Source organism: Lipotes vexillifer, unplaced genomic scaffold (genome assembly GCF_000442215.2).
Source record: "Lipotes vexillifer unplaced genomic scaffold, Lipotes_vexillifer_v1.1 scaffold1106, whole genome shotgun sequence".
NCBI lineage: Eukaryota > Metazoa > Chordata > Mammalia > Artiodactyla > Lipotidae > Lipotes > Lipotes vexillifer.
The window spans coordinates 1,590,505-1,611,216 of record NW_006776601.1 but is presented as its reverse complement, the minus strand read 5'-3'; the positions used below and the strand labels follow the sequence as shown (position 1 = coordinate 1,611,216).

Here is a 20,712-nt window from a genome sequence, read left to right as displayed (position 1 = left end):
GTCTCACTGACAGGTTAAATTTTAACAAAGATTTTAGGAGGTGAGGGAGCCAGGCCTTGCGGTGGGTGAGGGCTGGTGGATTTGAGGGGCAGCAAGGAGTCCAGTGGTTGGAATAGAGAGAATGCAAGGGAAAGTGTAAGAGATAATATCAGAAAGTTAACAGGAGGCTGGATTGTGTGGTGCTTTATAGGCCATTGTAAGAGTTTTAGCTTTTGCTCATACTATGGGACTAGATGGAGAGCTATTGGAGGGTTTTTGAGCAGAGGAGTGAAATGGTCTGACTTATATTTTAAAAGTATCTTTCTGGCTGCTTTTGAGAAAAGACCCAAGAGAGGCAAGCATGGGAGCAGGGTGACCAGTTGGGAGATTGTTGTAATAATCCAGTGAGGGAAGATGATGGCTTGGTCCAAGGTGATAGTAGTGGAAGTGGTGAGAAGAGAGTGAATTAAGTATATATTTTTGAAGTTAGAGCAGATAGTATTTGTTGACAGGTTAGATGATGGGTGTGAGGGAAGGAGGGGAGTCAGTGATGACTAAGGTTTCTGCCCTGAGCAACTTGCAGAGTGGTGCTGCCATTTATGATAATCAGGAAGTCTGGAGTTTGGTTTGGGATGTGTTAAGTTAAAGATGCCCATTTCAGACATTTGAGGTGCCAGGTTGTGTAGGTGATTGGATATGAAATTTGGATTTAGGAGAGAAGTCCAGGCTTGAAACATAAACCTGGGAGCTGTCAACATATAGATGATATTTCAAATTATGAGATTAGATGGGCTCTCCAAGGGAGTAGTCATAGAGATGAGTAGAGGTCCAGGGACTGAATCCTGGGACCCTCCAGCATTTATAGGTCAGGAAGGTGAAAAGAGAGCAACAAAGGAAAATGAGAAAAAGTGGACAGTAAAGTAGAAGGGAAACTGCAAAAGTGTCATGGCCTGGAAGCCAAATGAAGAAAATGTTTCAGGGAGGAAGGAGTGATCACCTGTATCAAAAGCTGCTGATGGGTCAAGTAAGATGGGGACTGACAACAGATTGAGAGAAGGAGCGTGGGCAACTTTGGGGGACTGAGAATACATCACTGGAGAGGTAACCTGGAGGACAGTTTGCTTCAAAGGGGAGCAGCAGAGAAATGTGTATTAACTGAGAAAGTTATAGGGTCTCATTTTTCTGTTTTTAGATGAGAGAAGTAACAGTGTGTTTATATGTTGATAATGAACAAATGGGGAGGGTAAAGTTGATGATGCAAGAGAGGGGGAAGAATTACTGAATAATGCTTCTCAGTAGGCAGCGGGGATGGGGTCTCATGCACAGGTAGAAGGGTTTGCCTTAGGTAGGATTATGTAAAAGGGTAAACGGAGTATGTGGGCAAGATGCTGAAAGGTAAGAGGAGAGGTAGTGGGAGCTTGTTTATCTTCTGCTTGCTTCTAATTTTCTCAGTGAAACAGGGGCCAAATCATCAGCTGAGTGTGAGGCTGGTAGTGGTGCTGTTGAAGGTTTAAGGAGAATGAATGGAGAGCAGGAGAGAATAACTGAAGAAGCATAACAGGCTTCCTGGGCAGTACTAAAGGCACTTTTGAAGTTCGTGGTTGTAAGTTTAAAGTGAGAACACCCAGCATGGTTGTGTATTTTTCTCCAGCCACATTCAGTTGCTTGTGTGTGGACGCAGAATTGGAGAAGAGTCAGGTTAACCAGATGTTGGGATTCGGCCATGCAAGTATGACAAAGGAAGACAGATGAGTGCTACTAAGTGAGGATAAAAATCAAATATGGGATCTAAGCTGGATTAGAGCATGAAGAATGTGAAGCATGGGAAGGACAGTGAAAATGTGGCAGGATAATTAGGTTTTAGGTCTTGATGGCTGCCAAAGAATTTTAGACTTGGGTGCTACAGATAGTGAGTGAGCTGGAAGGATAGAGGTAGTGGCTGGGGAGTTTCAGTGCTTGAAACTGAGGTAATGAAGTGGTTTTGGTTATTGCTAGTAACAAAATCTAAGTTCTAACCATGGGGAGGGTGGCTAAGATAAGATGGAATAAAAGGGTCCTTGGAGGAAAGGAGGTTCCGGTCCACAGGAGGTCATTGGAGGTATCATACATGAGATAGTGACACCAAGAATTATGACAGAAGTAATGTTGGCAGCTTGACAAAGCCAGAAGCTAAAATCAAGGGATGGTCGGGGGGAGCAATAGAAGACTGTAACAAGGAAGGGTGGGGATGAGACTTTAAGCTGAGAGGAGGACAGGAGAATGCTGTGGAAACCATAATGAGAATAAAGGAATTCACTTACCCAAGTGTATGGCGAATGTTGGAAAGAAACCAGCACCACTTGAAAGGACTATATGGGAAGAAATGTCCTCAGTGGAGAGTCGAATTTCAGGAGGTGAGGGAAATGTTAATAGAAGTTGAGAATAGAAGGGGATTGCTGATGACCGGTAGCAAGTCCAGAGGGCACAGCAGAAGGGTTTCAGAAGTTGGGAATAGGTTAGAAAGGGGATCAATAAAGGGAGAGTACAGAGCTATATGGGTCTCAGAGTCCGTGTGGTGAAGGATGCACTGAGGGTCTTGGGCTTCTTGTGGTGGTAAACGTGAATTGGGAAACAGACCTGATGAGATTGGATATGGTGGTCTCAAGGCAGACTCTGACAGCAAAACTGTGAATGTCGTGGGGGGAAAGAGGGTGAGGGTATTGTCAGGAGCACAGAGAGTTCTGAGGTCCCCTCTTCATTCTCCACCACAGAGGTATGGAGGCCAGGGCGGAGCAGCCTTACCTGGAGCACGTGGCACTCTGGGACTCCCTTTTGATTCTTGTGGGTGACGACGGGGAAGCTGGAGAAGGAGAAGAAAGGGGGCTCAAGTTGTGCATGTTACAACTCAAGAGTGCTCCACTGACATAGACTCTGATGTGCCTGGCACCCCTGGAGAAGGGCAGTGTGACCGCCCTGGAAAAACACGCTCTTCATAGCACCTCAAACACATTGTATAAGCAAACACTGCATTGCTGAAATTCATTATTATTCATCTTGTCCCAAGACTGCGAATCCCTCACAAGCAGGAGCTATGTTCCCGTAACCCTCTTATCTGGCTCCTGATACATAGTAGGCTCTTGGAATAGGTGTTGTTAGCTCTTAGTTTTTGAGTCTCATCGTCATGGCCCCAGAGATGCAAAATAACCTTGAATCTTGAAACGGAAACGCACAACTCTGTTGTTCCTTTTCTCAGGACACATCAGGAGCATCTTCCTCCCTCCTCCCCCTGCAGGCTCAGATCTAATTAGCAGACTCTGCAGTCATTCCTTGGCCTGGGATGTATTCTTTCCGGTGTATACTGGAATGTGGTGGGATCTGGTGACTGATGGTATCAGTTCCTCTGACATGTATCTCAGTCCCACAAACCTAACAGACACAGTAGCATAGTATATTCCGAAGCCCTGGGCCTATTTTGCTTCTGTATCTCCCCTCTCTCTGAAAGTTGGTGGGAAATATCCCATTCACTTCCCTTTTCTCTTTTTGCTTCTGTCATTGTTCCCCTACCAACAGTGTTGAATTAATGAATGAGTAAACCAGGATTTTGCCTTAAAAATGAAGGAGAGTTATTAATGGTGAATGAGTTATTTGAGGGCTACTGCTCTTAGGAGGAACAGAGAGAACTCATTTTTCACGACTGTTCCTTCCTGTGTGAATTTCAGGAATGCATTGTAGCTGAATGCAGGGTTTGCCTCTAATATAAAACTCCAGCCTTCCATGCTTGCTTTCTTTTTTACAGGGAGAAAGTATCCCCGTACATATGGCTACTATTAAGAGATTTGAATAACATCTGCCCGAGGACCAAACTGTCTTGCCTTTAGCCAGTGGAGCTCCTGGTTTTCTCGTGTGGACTATATTCTCTTTGTCCTAGGCACCTACCTGTCATAAACCTAAAAAATAAGGAGGTAACGGGTCCAGTGTACTGATGTTGACTAAAACTATAGGAGCTCCCCTATTTTGTCTCTCTTAGGTCTGTATATTTATAAAGTCCTGTTTCTTTATCTCTAATTCTCTTATTTATAAGATTTATTTGACCTCATGCCTCTCACATGTCAAGTTCTCTGAATAAAATTTTAAAATCTTTACTGTGAGATGAAAGATGACCAAAACCCTGATGAACTTTCTACTCTGTATGTTTCATTGATGTGGTGCTGCAGTGACAGACGATTTGTTGGAGACTTCAGGGCAGAGCAGGATTTCTCTAAGCCAGATTTTTTGGGTTTTGGTATCGATATTATTACATGGGCACTTTGCTTATACGAAGTTGAGCGAGAGACATCTTCCTAAAACTGATCATGAATGGGAATCACTATATCTGTAAAAGCCTTCTTTTACACAGCATAACTGAGCAAAGACTATGGAAATCTTGGAAAGTCAAAGAAGGTGAGACTAACTCATGAACGTTTCTGATTTGCCCAACTGATTTCAGAGTCTTTGTTATTCCTAAAACTCACCTTCCAAATCTCTCCTATCTCTATGCTTTCTGTACAGAATCTCCTCCTTTATTCCTTTTGGAAGAGGGTGGGGGTGATATCTGTCCTGGGCCTTGTAGGAATCAAGCTTAGGTTATGGGAGAGAGGAGAAAAAGGCATGTAAGAGAAAAGGGAATTCAGAAAATCATCCAGGAACCAGAGATTTTAATTGGCTTAAAACCCAAATGTTTTGAATTACTGGACTCAGGTGATAAAATAATTCTGATGGAGCTAAGACATATATCTGCTTCTAAAACGTCCACATAGAATGTCACAAAAAGAAGGCACCTCAGAGAGGTTTACTGGGCCAAACCTCTGAGGTGTGTGCTGGAGGTTGCTGGGGTCCCACACTGGCTGGCATGACTCCTGGATGCATCGTTTCTGGGGAAACCAAGTTGGACTGTGGATCACGCCTCGGGGAACCTCAGAGGCCCGGCCTGATCCGCACTCAAGAGTGAGAAGACGTGCAGACAGCTATTAGAACTAAATGAAAAAACTTGTTAATTGCTTATATGTGCTCAGCAGTTACATAATTAGAGAACACGAATGAGGAATTAATGGCTCATGTGGATGTAATAATTTTTAAAATAAAGGGAAAGACGGTGGCAAAGTAGAATGAGTATGAGAGGGACCCGGGTTTGAATCCTGACTCTGTTCTTTGCGAATTGTGTGGTATTACATAAATTCCTTAAACTTTACAAACTGTCTGTTCCTTATCTGTAAAATATCTTTTTCACAAAGTCATTGTGAGAATTATAAGAATGTATAATAGAAAATAATTGGTGATAATTTGACATTTACACAGCACTTTCTATGTGCCAGAGACTATTTGAAAAAATTATATATATTAGCTCATTGAATCCTCGAAAAAAGAACAAAATGAGGTAGGTACTATTGTTATGCCACCTTAAAGAAGAAACTGAGGGACTTCCCTGGTGGTCCAGTGGTAAATAATCTGCCTTCTAATGCAGGGGAGGTGGGTTTGATCCCTGGTCAGGGAACTAAGATCCCACATGCCACGGGGCAACTAAGCCCATGCGCCACAACTACTGAGCCCACGCTCCTCAACTAGAGAGCCCGTGTGCCGCAAACTACAGAGCCCACGCACCCTGAAGCCCGCACACCACAACTAGAGAGAGAAAACCCGCACGCCACAACTAGAGAGAGAAAACCCGCACGCCACAACTAGAGAGAGAAAACCCGCACGCCACAACTCGAGAGAGAAAACCTGCACGCCACAACTCGAGAGAGAAAACCTGCACGCCACAACTGGAGAGAGAAAAGCCACATGCCACAACTCGAGAGAAGAGTGTGTGCCGCAATGAAGAACCTGTGTGCCACAACAAAAGATCCCGCATGCCTCAACGAATATCCCACGTGCCGCAACTAAGACCCGACGAAGCCAAAAAAATTAAAAAAAAAATAGGAAACTGAGACACAGAGAGATTAAATAACTCCTGGAATATAAAGGGCAGAGGCAGAACCAGGATATAAACTCAGGAAGCCTGGTTGTTAAACATTACATTGTATCGTCTCTCAGTAAGTTATCAGTCACAATAAGAACAATGTTATGATACAGATAAATTAGAAAGAAGTTGAAACATGAAACTAAGAATGGCGTTTATGAAAGACAAAGAATATATAAAGTTATAAATATTACTGGCTGCCAGCTTTAACTATGGAGTCTAGTGGAAGGATTTTGGAGCAAGCATTTTGTTTTGAGTTGTCACTGCTCCTTGGAAAATGACAAATTCTGCTAACTTATATAATTTAAAATGAGGCAAGGCACTAGGAGGATAAATTCCCTTCTCTTTTGGCGGCAGAAATTTCCTTTCATCATCCTCTTGACAATTTTATACAGGTTTCCTGGTTAAATATTTTATTCTTATCCATTAACAATCTTGCCTCTTATTTTCCTGGCAATATATTATTTTTACAGACCCTAACACTGTCAAGTTTCCTAAGTTTCTTATCTGATGACATCAGGTCAGTTAAGACCTGTGCATTCCAGTGATCATGATCAGGGTGCATTTCCTTTTCCTTTCTGCTAAATTCATCTAACCCGTCTTCCAGCAAGTTGTGTTACTCCATTCCATACATTCATGGTGTTTCCTTCTCAGTTTTGACCTCTCTATAGAATCCATGGTACCATTTCCCATCTGAACCCTCTACATGTTATGTTTTCATCTATGAATCCAACCCATTGTACCATTTTTCTAACTGTGTACACTGTTTGTTAATGATGCCACAAGGAAGCAGGAGAAATACACATACCCAGAGTTTCTCAAAAGGGTTCTCTGTCTTTACTATGGATCTTCCCAACTCAACATTTTCTTTTTTTTCTCTCTTGATATATTCTCCATAGGCCATCTTGTCTACACAAAGGAACACTATCTCCATACTGTCTATTCCAAGATCTTTATCTCCAGCCCAGATCTCTTCCAAAACCTTCGTATCCAACTACTCATTAGATATCTCCAGACTCAGATTCAACCTGTGAAAAACTGAATTCATCATCTCCCATTCCTTCCTCCTTTCCCCAGCCAACTGGTTTCTCCTGCTCTCTTACCAGCCCTAGAATATGGCACCATTATCTACCAAGTCATCCAAGCTGGAACCTTAGGGTCATTCATGACCATCACCTCCTCCTTAACTCCCATAGCTAGTCATTAGCCAGCTCTTGTCAATGTTACCTCGTTAACCTTCTATTAACCCCCACTGCCATTATCTTAAAATTCAAGTCACCATTACTTCTCACCTCATTCCTGAAGTAGCCTTCTATCCGGTCCACTACTGCCAGATCTTGCCACCCTCATGACAAAGGGATAATAATATATGAAGAACTATTATAAACCAGTAAGAACAGGCCAACAACCAACAGAAAATGAACAAAGGGAATGAAAGAAAAGAACAAGGACCAATAATTCATGAAAAGATGCTCAATCTCACATAAGGATAATAAAATAAATTAATTAAAAATAAGGCAATGAGTTACCATTTTTCCTCTGTTAGAAACCCCAAAGTTTGAAGACACAGTGCTTGCAAAAATTTGGGAAAATAGACATGCTCAGTGTATGTATTTTTGGTGCAATTGTAAGTAAATGCATGCAACCTCTTTGAAGGACAAGTGGCAATTATAAGCAAATTTATAAGTGTACACACCCTCTAAGAGGATGAATTTTTTTCACTGTATTTTCTTTGATACAATTTGAATTTTTTCTTTTACCATGTGCATGTATTAGTTTAAGAAATGTGTTAAATAATTTTTAAAAGTGAACTCCTATTGACAGGAAGACCTCTCATTCAGACAGCAACATGATACTTCCTAGTTACTGCATGAATCAGCCTTCAGCAGCAGTAGCTCAGGGTTTACGTTCTTCATGTCTTCCACCTAAGCTACATTTACTTCAGGGCTCTGAGGGCATCTGCTTAGATCTACTTGTTCAGTAGACTTTTTTACTCCCTCCTCCCCCTTATTTCAGAAGTAATTTAAGAGGACTGTTGGGGACTTGACACAGGCACTCCAAAACTAAAATTAATCACAGTAATTTGTTCTAATTTACAGAGCTCATAATGTTACATTTTGATGATAGGAAACTTACCTTCTAAATTATGCTTCTTTCAGGCTCTTTTAATTCATTTTCATTTCCTGAATACATGCTTACTGTAATAGCAGGAGAAGTGCTCCCAGAGCATGGTAGAAGGTTGGGAGAGGCCAGCCAGCATTTAAAAGTGGTTGTGGACAAGGTACCCTTCAAATTGGGTTTAAGAATTCTGAGAATGAAAGTTTAAAGAATCAAACGGTGATGAATGAGATCAGTAATTTGTAGCAATAACACAACCAGAGATGACATTTTAATATCTGATTAGCATTTGAATAATACTTCAAATCCAATCAAGGTGACCTGGCTATAATTTTAGAGAAGCAAGACTTCTACACATTATGACTAAAATTAAGAAAGCTTAAACCAACTGTAATGAGTCCTCTTGGAAGACAGAATTAATTATTGCTGGTGGGGAGAACATGATATTTGTAAGAATCACTTGGACAGGGGGATGGAGAACTAGTATTGGTCATGTGTCTCCAAGATAGAGCAAAACAGAGGGTCTTAACTAGCCAACATTCAGTCCACTTGGAAATGTTTATCCCTATGGTACACACGTGTATCTGGTAAACAGCCACTAAGATTATCCTACCAGATCTTCGCATGCTCCCTGTGCTACCTTCCCAGGTTTGTTTGGCTTCTCATACAGGTTTACCTGCAGCCAGCCTCACCCCATGCCATTCAGTCTCATAAGATCCATGGCAGTTTTAGGAGTCATTTAGTTTAACCTCTACCCAATACTGTTCCCTGACTTCTCATTACGTCCTACACAGACCCACCATTGGTGATTCTTTTAAATAAACTTGTTCTATCAGTCCTTGAGTAAACCTTTCCCCCTGCAGCTGCACTCCCCGCGTCTCCTGCATCGGCAGGCGGACTCTCAAGCACTGCGCCACCAGGGAAGCCCCAGGCCTCTTTTAAGCCTCCTGAAACTCAAATCTACTTTTATGAGGTAAATGGTTAATGTTCTTGCAACTTTAGTTGGCCTTAATTTGGGGGAAAGAAAAGAATACAACTATTATTTTAATTTCTTTATTTATCAATAGTATCCAAAAAAAAAAAAGAATCAAGAGTTAACAAAAAACAAGTTAAATGCAATAAGGAAGCCTACTAAATACAAATACATTTCACAAATACACAGGCAACAGAAACCTGTCCAAACTGCTTCTTGGAATTTGACTGTTTAAAAACACAAGTATAAAGGGAAGACATTCAGACTGGTCCACATGGGCTTATTAGCAGGTGGAGGAGCCCTGCTTTCCAAAAGCAGTGATGGAGTCCAGAGACATGGCATGTGAGAAGGTTTCCATGGACACTGAATCTTAACAGATGCTGTAATATGTTTATAAAAACCATACACACACAGAGAAAGCCCAAGGAAGCTTGCAGTCTAAGCCCTGTGCTTTTAGAGAGCTGGAGGAACTGAACCCAATTTAATCCTGTTTATTTGCTCCATGCAAAGCTTCACGCAAGACTCCCCAGACTAGGCTATTTAGCAGCTTTCCGTGAATGATTGTCAGATCACATGATCCTATGGTGCAGACAGTAGCTTCCCTATTTACAGGAGGAATGCAAATTTTGCTCTTGGGAATTCAATGTTGCAGGGTAGGGTCCTCTTGGATAGCAACCACTGACCTAAATGTAACTGGTGAGGAGTCACTCTGCCTTCTTGCTTTAAACAGACTGGTATTCCTGCCCTCTCTTCCATAGTGTCCAAGGGCTGGCGAATCTTGATCAAGGCGTGCTGCTGGGAGTTCTCCAAGGCACTTTGACAGGGAGGTACATTCCAGACCACACAAGTTGGGTTGGAAGACAGCTTTTAAGTGGGATGATTTACAAAAGCTCAGAATTCTAAACAAAGTGGAATATTTTCAAAGGAGAAAAAGGAAAAGTGTTTAGAAGGAATTCCATTTTCAGCACAACTGTCTCAGAGTTGCCTGTGCAGTATAGCCTACATCATTTCCCTTTGGTGGTCTGTAATCTGCTTTCTGAAAATGAGATCTTATGTCAAGTTTTTTATTTTGTTATTCCAAATGCATCCTAAACATTGTATTGAGTGGGGTTGATTATCACAGAGGCCGAAAGACACAGGAATGACTGACTTCTCCTCAATCACAGTTTTAAGATTCAATGTCCATTTTTTTCCCTCTAGAAATGTGAAACCTTCTTTCATCCTCATCTCTAAAGGGAAAGCCATTTCTGTTCCCAAGAAGGTTAAAGATGAAATGCAAAAGTGAAGACGAAGTGAAGTGGTTCTCTTTCCCACTCTCTTCCTGGGCAGGCTTTACCAGAAGGCTCTACATCACAGCGCAACCCGTGGGGCCATTCAGACCGAGGTCAGATTTGGTCAGCTTGTTTTTGGCTGTCTGACTCTTATATAACAACAAGGTTTCATTTATCTTAAGGAGAAGGAGGAAAATCACATTGTCTCCTTCTGGACCAATTATCAGAACCACAGAATTTACAATTTCTCACGTCAAAAGTTTAATGCATTCCTACCTGCTTTGGAAACTGAGGCCCAGAAATAGGAAGAGACAGGGACAGAGTCACTCTCCTAGTTAGTGGAGGATCAGTGAGCATATTGATAGGCTGGGACATCTAAGCCTTGCTTAGCTGCACTGGTCTCAATCCTTTGGAATACTGATTTGCATGGATCTATGAGAGTGAATGAAAACAAATTAGCTTTTTGGATCTTAAAAGCTTTGTATGGAGACACTTCTCCTGGCTGCTGTCTTAGGTACTCCCTGATCCTCTGACAGACTGCTGACCCACTGGAAGCCAGGGCACAAACTCTGGGCTGCATCTAGTATGTGGCAGGGCTGGGGGGAGTCCGGGTGATAGCAGTCCCTGCACAAGGAAGAACCCCAAACTCTCCCACCTCTGAAATGGCAGGACTAATGAAAAATAATTACAAAAGCTTAATTTCTAGTCAAGAAAATAAAATATTAAACAACAACAACAATAATATAATGATAATAACTGAAGAATGAAATCAACTTGCCAAAAAAGTTTACAGAAAAATAGCACCTTTGGTAAAAAGTATTTAAAAAATTTGGTTAGGTCTCTAAGGGGCTCAAAGTCTACAAGTATCTGCATCATTTGGGTGCACCCTCCGAGACACTGGGTAACTAGGAGGATGGCCGTGTATCTAGAGCCAGTGGCTGGGGCCATGAGGAGAAGCACAGATGCTAGAGGTCTGTTAAGCTGATGGCAGCAGGAAGGGCTGGAAGCTGAATGCAGTCTTCTCCACTGAGCTTCCCAAATCCCTCCTCTGGGGGCAGCCTGCTAAGCTCTTTCTCACTGCCTACACCCCCTGCAGCATGTTCACAGCTGTGGTAGACTCAAGTGTTCCAGATCTGGGTACACTCTCCCAACACCGATGCAGTATCCCTCCAGCCCCCGAGCACCATTTACATTTTCTCTCAAAGTACTCCTAGAAATGAAGGCTATGGCCCCTCCCCTCCTAGCCAGCCACCCCCATTTCCTTTATTGCAAAAAAAATAGACAAAATAAAACTCATTGCTATACAAGCAAATACTGGTGATTTGGCGATTGCAGCAGACACTTGCGTATACTGGACTCAGCGCTGAAGTGGAAGAGAAGGTGCCAGGCTCTGGACACCTTTCCCAGATGCCTCCTCATTAGATCTCTTTGGTGCTCACTCTCTTGGTCTTTTCAGCTGTTTCCTTTGAGAAGCAAGAGAAAATAAGCGTTATGGAATAAAAAAAAAATTATTGGCATTTATCTAGTCTTCAAGACTTTACATAGCATGACAGATACATGCTTATGCCGAGTTCTGTTTACTTGTCTATCTCCTCTGTGGATGATGAACAACTTGAGGACAAGGATCATGTCTTACTTGTGACACGGCTGTATAGGGACTGTTGCTAAATTAAGAGCTGACCCCATTTAAACTCCTATGAAACAATAACGTCAGACATTATCATATTCATTTTAAAAATGAAGAAAAGGGGCCTCCCTGGTGGCGCAGTGGTTGAGAGTCCGCCTGCCGATGCAGGGGATACGGGTTCGTGCCCCGGTCCGGGAGGATCCCACATGCCGCGGAGCGGCTGGGCCCGTGAGCCATGGGCGCTGAGCTTGCGCATCCGGCAACGGGAAAGGCCACGACAGTGAGAGGCCCACATATCGCAAAAAAAAAAAAAAAAAAATGAAGAAAAGGATGCTAAATGGAGGTGCTACAAAATGTTCTGAAGCCAAGTTGGGAGAAGCATTAAGAGCAACAGGCTCGGGACTTCCCTGGTGGCGCAGTGGTTAAGAATCCATCTGCCAACTCAGGGGACGTGGGTTTGAGCCCTGGTCCAGCAAGATCCCACATGCTGCGGAGCAACTAAGCCCATGAGCCACTACTGAGCCCACGTGCCACAACTACTGAAGCCCATGCTCTGCAACAAGAGAAGCCACTGCAACGAGAAGCCTGCACACCGCAATGAAGAGTAGCCCTCGCTCACTGCAACTAGGGAAAGCCCGCAGGCAGCAACGAAGACCTAATGCAGCCCAAAACACACACACACACACACACACACACACACACACACACACACAAAGAGCAACAGGCTCTGGAGGCAGATTGCCTGAGCTTGAATCATGGCTGTGTGACTTTCTGGAGGACTTTGGGCATATTATGAAATATTCTGTCTCAATGTCTTCAACTACAAAATAAGTACTACCTCTTATACCAGTGCCCCATTTCTCCAAAGAAGACATTCTTACTTATAGCCAAAAAGCACATGAGAAGATGCTCAACATCTTTAGTCATTAGGGAGATGAAAATCAAAACTACAATGAGATGCCACTTCACACCCACTAGGATGGCTAATAAAAAACAACGACCATGACAAATGTTGGTGAGTTTGTGGAGAAACTGGAATAGTGCTGGTGAGGATATAAAATGGTACAGTCACTTTGGAAAACGGTCTGGAAGTTCCTCAAAAGATTAAACACAAAGTTTCCTTATGATCCAGCAAATCTCACTCCTAGGTATATACCCAAAAGAACTGAAAACATAAGTCCACAGAGAAACTTGCAGAAGAATGTTCATAGCAGTATTGTTTATCATAGCCAAAAAGCAGAAACAACCTAAATATACATCAACTGATGAATGGATATATAAAATGTGGTATATCCACACCATGAAATGTTATTTCTCCATAAAAAGGGATGAAGTCCTGATTCATGCTACGACAAGGATAAACCTTGAAAACGTTACACTAAATGAAAAAAGTCAGACAGAAAATGCCATATATCATACAATTCCATTTATATGTGTCCATAATAGGCAAATCTATAGAAATAGAAAGTAGATTAGTGGCTGTCAGGGGCTGGAGGAGGGGAGAATGTAAGTGACTTCACATGGGTATGGGGTTTCTTTTAGGGAAGATGAAAATGCTCTGGAATTAGACAGTGGTGATGGTTGACAATCTTGTGAATATATTAAAAACCACTGGATTGTATACAAAAGGGTGAGTTTTATGGTATGTGAATTACATCTCAATAAAAAAGTTAAATAGGGAATAAAAAACAAGTGTCTGGCATCTAGTACACACTGTCGGTGCCCCATCCATAGCCCGTGCCTTTAACGTTTCAGTACACTGGCCTGGCTTCTTACTGCCAGCAGCTGCATCTCTTTGCCTGAGGCTTTCTCTGGCTGCTGGAGCCTGCTCTGCCCACACATGCTGACAGGGCAGAAATGCCAGGGAATTCATGTTTGCTGGTGGCTGCTCTCAGCCAATGGCTGATGGGAGTTCATACAGGCATAGCCCAGCTCCCTGCTCCCTTGTGCACAGTAACTATTCCTGGAGTTCTGCAACAGGACTAGGCTACACTTGCTCCCAGTGGTAACATGCCTGGATACGCACTCTTTATTGTCTCCTTCCCTTCCTGGGCTCTCTTCCCAACTCCCCTTCTGGTGTTTCCTGGGACTGCCTCCCAAATAAACTATTTGTACTTGAGTCCTTGCCTTGGCGTCTGCTTCTGAGGCAACTCACATAAAACAGAGACGCTAAAAAATGTTAGCTATTATCATTCACTCCCCACTGTCTACTCTGATCATTTCTCCACCCTAGATGAAAGGAATTCCTATTAAGTTCTTTTTGCTTTTAAGGGTTTATACTCATCTGGAGGCTCAAGGCTGCTGAAATATGGAAAAGCAACAGGCTAGGAGCTTCTGCATTTGTTTTAAAAAATGACATGAGGTTTCTACACTATCAGTGACAATAATGACAATGCATATGAAAAAGCATCAATAAATATGAGCATTTATTATTAATACTAATAATTCTTGACTTTCAAGTCAAATATTTCATCTCAATAGTTCTTGTGACCATATATTCCTTAAAAACTTATATGTCAGAGAGGAGGCCCATATTACCAGACCCAGTTTACAGATAGATGATTCAAGGAGCAACATCCTCTGTGAAAACTACAGGCAAACCAGTGGAAAGACAGGCCTAGAAGTCCAGCATATCCATGTTTTCTCCCTAGGCCCTCAGAAAAATACGTCAGTGGATCACTATTCTGCTAAGAACCTTTTCCCCAAGAAGGTCTTCAACTTAATGACATAGAACCCGAACAGAATTCTGATTTATTATCTTCTCAAGTCTCTAGGAAGCAGAATCTCTAAGTTTCCAGGCTATGTTCTAGCTAGCTTGGCATTTAACTTAAATCCTTTCTGCTGTGGCCCAAATCCACTAATTTCATGCTCATTGACAGCCAACTGTACACCAGACCCTGTGTTAAATGCAGGGCTACAATGGTGAGTAAGTCATAGAGCCTGCCCTCAAGGGGCTCACAGTCTTTGGGTTTGGGCACTGGTGGTGAAAAGAAATAGGAGGTTTTTTAGACTATGCTCATTTGCAAACCACTTCCAACACATTTGCAAACCACCACTCAGCTGATTCTAACTTATAAAGCAATTTACCAAGTTGTAACCTACATCTGTTGGGGCATACTGGCCCCACAAGGACTCTGTCAGGGAGCTATATGTATCATGGTTTGCATAATACAGGTATACAGGTCTATCGTTTGGGACCTATTGTATGGGACAGAGCACATCTCCTTGGTCACCTGGGGAGTTAGGCAGTGTCTGAGTGGTGGAAGGGCCTGGTGGCAACAGGGATACCTGAACCAGCGTGGAAGCTGCAACTCACCTGATGCTTTTGGAGCTCCTCAACATATCTGGTCATTTCCTCCTCTGTATGGGTCTGGGCCCCCTTCTGATTCTTTCCTGTAAGAAGAACCAAGGCTCAGGGCAGTGGTGGCTGAGGGAGGCCAGTTAGGGATCCCACTAATATCTACCTTTTAGGCTCTCAATTTCATTTCCCATTTACCATATGGAAAGTGAGGTGAATTACCCACATTTCTCTAACTATAAAGTGTCCCAGTGCAACGGACACCTCCAAAGTAATGTGCGTGGGTAGTAAGTGACTGGGCCAGGGCTCAAATCCAGGCCAAGGGGAGAGGGATGGAGCTGGGGTTCTAGAAAACTTTTCTGAAACATCTCTTTGTAGAAGGGTGATAGTGGTGATGCTGGCTTGTGCACAGCCCCCTCGTCCCCAAACTCTCCCTGACATCTCTATCTCCCAAGCCACCCTGCCCATGTCTCAACTATCTCAACTTTCTCTTTTTTGGGGGACCCAATGCTGTTAATTCAAACATGTCTATGAACATGCCTCCTTTTCCTGCTTGGCATGGATGGCAAGCAAGAGTCATTTTTGTCTTCCAACCACCTAAGTCTTTGACATATAGGATTTCCTAAGCTGTCATAAGGATTAAGTGGGTTAATATGTAAAATGCTTAGAAGAAATGCATGTAGTTCTCACTCTTATGCATTTGCTTTCTTTATTATTGTTACCATTCTAATCTCTTATCAATATTTGATCTTGTCCTGGGTCTCAAACCTCTCTTGTTCCAAACCTCTGGAGTGACTTTCCAACATAATGCATCTGGCATAAGTGCTTTGCCCTCAGTGCTGCCCCCTGAGAGCTCTGACATTACAAGTATGAGTAAGTCTCTTGCTCCCCAGTTTCCTTGCTGGGACCCAGCCACTGTACTCTTGCCCACCATCCCCACCCTGACTTCTCTCATGGTGATTTCACGATGGAAGTTGTCTCTGTGCCGTCCCTTCTTTCTGCGTGAGGTGCACAGCTCACCGTCACAGGTCATGGCTGTGCAGACCCAGTTTCCACAGGCACACACACAGCGGTTACAGTCCACCTCGGTCTCAGCTCCGTCAGCATATGTTTCATCCTCCAGAGCACACTCTGTGGGACCAGAAATAAGAGGCAAGAGTTTAGGGCGAGGGTGGAACAGGACGTCTTGGCTATAGTCTGTGCGTGTTACCCCTTTCCCAGACAAGACCTGCTTGTCCCTCAGAGGCACCATATCTGAGCAAACGCCACCATCAACCCGAAGATTTTTGGACCTGAATCTCAGCTCGGAGATGCTGGGCTGGCGCCCAGTCTAGAATCGTGTAAGGGAATTTTCTTAGTAAGCTCTGGAGCGTTCCACGATCCCCTCTATCTTGGCCCCCTCTAAATGTCCCCACTCCCTACAACCCCCTCCCTATTTCTTAGGTTAGGCATACTCTTCTCTGGAGGGTTGAAGGCTGGATTGAGACACTTGAGGAACTCTTGGAAGCTGAGTTTCCAGTCAGCATTTTCATCAGACAGTTCAATGAGAGCATCGACACAGAGTCCTCTGAAACGAAACACAGGAGAGACGTGTCAGGAAGACCTCAGCTTCAGTCCCAAAGAAAGGAATTAAGCATCAGGATTACATAGACCTAGGCCTCCGCAGGCGGCCAAGGGGACTATTTAAAGAGAACGTTTCTACACTGACCTCCTACAACCATTATGCGTCCCGACTCCTGTAAGCATCCAACCTTTAGTTTATTATATGGGATGTCAGATCACTCAAGCTGTTCAAATGATATGCCCAAGATGACTAAAGTTTCCTGGATGGTTTTGTCCACTTGGATTGGCAAATGTTTCACCACCTGCATACCTTCCACTAGCAGTTGCCTTTCCCCATGCTATGCGTGTCAAGTCAACCCAACTAGAAAAATCAAACAGAAGTGGTAGGAACAGATGACATGAAATGCATGTGTGATTTGAAAGAACATGAGTTGAAGCCAGCATCACCACTATCACCCTTCTGCAAAGAGATCTTTCAGAAAAGTTTTCTAGAACACCAGCTTGCCTGGATTTGAGTCCTGGCTCAACCACTTAGAACCCAAATGGCCTTGGGCTAGTTATTCAACCTTCCCGCACCTGTTTTCTCAACTGTAAAACGGGAATGAGGAGCCCTCCTTCACTGGGATATTATGGGGATCAGATGTTGAACTTGTAAAATATCACCTCATTTCAGGTTATCAAAATACGAAGGATTTACAGATACTATACTTTAAGGTCATGGGCTATTATTAGGAAAGAATCCTAGAATCTGGGTTTCATGCTTTGAAATCTTTTGAACAAATAGGTGCTTTTCCTATTTTTAATTCTTACCAGTATACTGGAACCACACCAGAAGTTTCTTTCTTTCTTTTTTTTTTTAACATCTTTATTGGGGTATAATTGCTTTACAATGGTGTGTTAGTTTCTGCTTTATAACAGAGTGAATCAGTTATACATATACATATGTTCCCATATCTCTTCCCTCTTTGTCTCCCTCCCTCCCACCCTCCCTATCCCACCCCTCCAGACAGCCACAAAGAACCGAGCCGGTTTCCCTGTGCCATGCGGCTGCTTCCCACTGGCTATCTACCTTACGTTTGTTAGTATATATATGTCCATGTCTCTCTCTCGCCCTATCCTGCATCGGCAGGCGGACTCTCAAGCACTGCGCCACCAGGGAAGCCCAGGTCTGTGTTTTTATTCCTGTTTTACCCCTAGGTTCTTCATGACATTTTTTCCCTTAAATTCCATATATACGTGTTAGCAGACGGTATTTGTCTTTCTCTTTCTGACTGACTTCACTCTGTATGACAGACTCTAGGTCTATCCACCTCATTACAAATAGCTCAATTTCGTTTCTTTTTATGGCTGAGTAATATTCCATTGTATATATGTGCCACATCTTCTTTATCCATTCATCTGACGATGGGCACTTAGGTTGTTTCCATCTCCGGGATGGAAATATTGTAAATAGAGCTGCAATGAAAATTTTGGTACATGACTCTTTTTGAATTTTGGTTTCCTCAGGGTATATGCCCAGTAGTGGGATTGCTGGGTCGTATGGTAGTTCTATTTGTAGTTTTTTAAGGAACCTCCATACTGTTCTCCATAGTGGCTAAACCAATTCACATTCCCACCAGCAGTGCAAGAGTGTTCCCTATTCTCCACACCCTCTCCAGCATTTATTGTTTCTAGATTTTTTGATGATGGCCATCCTGACTGGTGTGAGATGATATCTCATTGTAGTTTTGATTTGCATTTCTCTAATGATTAATGATGTTGAGCATTCTTTCATGTGTTTGTTAGCAGTCTGTATATCTTCTTTGGAGAAATGTCTATTTAGGTCTTCTAGAAGTTTCTTAGGGGTTAATTTTTATTAATATTTACTCTGGAATAATACCAGAAAAGGAGAGGAACGTGCTTACATTTGTAACAATTAGAGTTCTCTACATGAAATAGCACTGATTATCTTAAAATCAGAACTAAAGCTATTTTAGACCTATCGTTAAAATAGAACATTAAAGTAATTCCTTAAGAAAATTAAACATTAAAACATCACCCACGACACTCAGAAACAACTTTGGTCTGATGTGATCATTTATTTTAAAACTACATTCTTCCATTCCTTGCAATTTCTGGCCCAAAACAGTAACTACCTGATCAGATATCATAATGTTCACAGAAGAGACCAGGACAGAATCCCTATTTTGCTTTTTACTTCACATTGACTTTGACACTGGTGGCTCCTTTGCAGGTAGGAAGGGGTTCAAATCCCTTCTCTTATCCAGCCTTCCCTCGTGGACTTCTCCCTTGCCCCCTCACTCCACTCACCTAAGCAGCTTGTTGTTCCCCTGGTCTGCATAGGTAGTGATGTTGATGGCGGTTTCATTTTGCTCCACAAATTTCAAAAATTCACTGGAGTCCAAGCGAGAGTCACCATTATCAAAGTTCTAGAAAGGGGACAAAGTGATCTTTCAGGAATGTTTTGTAAAACGCCAGCTCTATCATTCCCCCATTCAGCTTGACCCATCTCTGGTTCATCTTGTTGTTGACACAGTCCAACCCTGCTCTGCCCTTTGAGCAAAAAAGGTTTGAAGCCCTGGGGCACCCAGAGAAGGAAGGTACCTGTGCCCCAAGATGAGAGAGTCAAAGTGTCTGGGCAGAGGTCACTGAGGGCCTTTCAATCCTAGACCTTGCTCAGGATGGCAGCCTGAACCTAGGCCTGCACTGTCCAAGGAGCCTGGGGGTGCTTAGGAGGTCTCTGTAGCCGCATCCCTGACCCTGTTACAGACATTCTTGACTTCACTCCACCACTCCATGTTCTCAAACCCTAATGATCATAGAACAAACTTGTGAATCAGAATCTGTGTCGGAGCCCAGGATGTGTATTTCTAACAAGCTGCTTGGGAACAATGATGCAGGTGACCCTCAGAGCTCACTTTGGGAATCACAGGACCATTTCTTGCTGCTTGATTTCCAGCCTCCCTGGCCTGCTCTCAGTGCTTACTTCTCACACTGGTACACCTAGCTGACCTCATCAGTGAGATGGCAAAGGCCCCGCATGTTATTTGCATTGATAACCTGCCCGTGGAGGTGGTGCAAGCCCCCTACCCCTCCTCCCTATGCTGCAGGCTACACTGTAGACGGTGCAGCCTGTCCTCATGACCCAGCTCACACCCCATGAGCACAAGGCAAGGCTGTAGTGAGCTCAGTACTGTCCTCCCTTTGGCAAGATGCTAAACTGAGACCTTAGCCATCTGGGACAATTCAGGATGCCCAGGCCCTAGCTGCAGGAGGAGGGTGGCAATTTCAAGGCTCTGATCAAAGTCCAAGTTGGATAACTGCTGCTCTCCTAAATAGTTCTAGTGGAAAATTTTTTTTTTCAAAATTCTTTCCCTAGGCTGCCTCATATTGCTACCCTGGGAAATAATCTGCACCCCCATGTTACTTTCAAAGTGGCTCCCAGACGGTGGAAGCGATTCTGGAAGAAAAGTCTGACTAGGTTTCCAGGTAGAAGGGAAAGATACAGCTACTGACTCTCCTTGCATGACTGTCATGTGTCATGTGCATTCCACTCCAAGGTTGTAAATCTTTCCATGGTATGTATGACGGGTACGTATAAAACAACTCTGTAGGCTTTTGCTTAATCCCATGTTATCATTCTCATCCTAATTCCTAGGAAAAGGTCTCAGATCTCTGGTCACTATACTTATACCCTGGCTCTAATTTCAGCCCTGGCCACCAGGAATTCAGGGTGTGTGTGTGTGACACGGTCATAAAAGGCTCTTTCTACCCGGTCTTCCCCTCTTCACTCTGTTATGCTTTTGTCTAAAAATTGTGACTGAAACACCAGTTGAGATGAGAGTCTGATTCTAGTCTTATCCAAATTCCAATTAAATCTGTTTTGCAACTGATTTTGATGTAAGGAAT

The 20,712-nt window shown here is 43.1% G+C and overlaps 1 protein-coding gene across 1 annotated transcript in view; it reads right to left on the bottom strand.

The window, feature by feature from the left end:
- Positions 1-9,113: 9,113 nt before the first annotated feature.
- Positions 9,114-20,712, bottom strand: part of FSTL1 (follistatin like 1) — a 52,139-nt gene continuing 40,540 nt past the window's right edge. The window contains exons 7-11 of the mRNA XM_007450512.1: positions 19,114-19,232; positions 16,695-16,807; positions 16,261-16,371; positions 15,259-15,335; positions 9,114-11,778 (exon numbers count right to left, since the gene is read on the bottom strand). Of these exons, the coding sequence (XP_007450574.1) occupies positions 11,734-11,778; positions 15,259-15,335; positions 16,261-16,371; positions 16,695-16,807; positions 19,114-19,232 (465 nt within the window). The 3' untranslated portion in view covers positions 9,114-11,733. The remainder of the gene's footprint in view (positions 11,779-15,258; positions 15,336-16,260; positions 16,372-16,694; positions 16,808-19,113; positions 19,233-20,712) is intronic.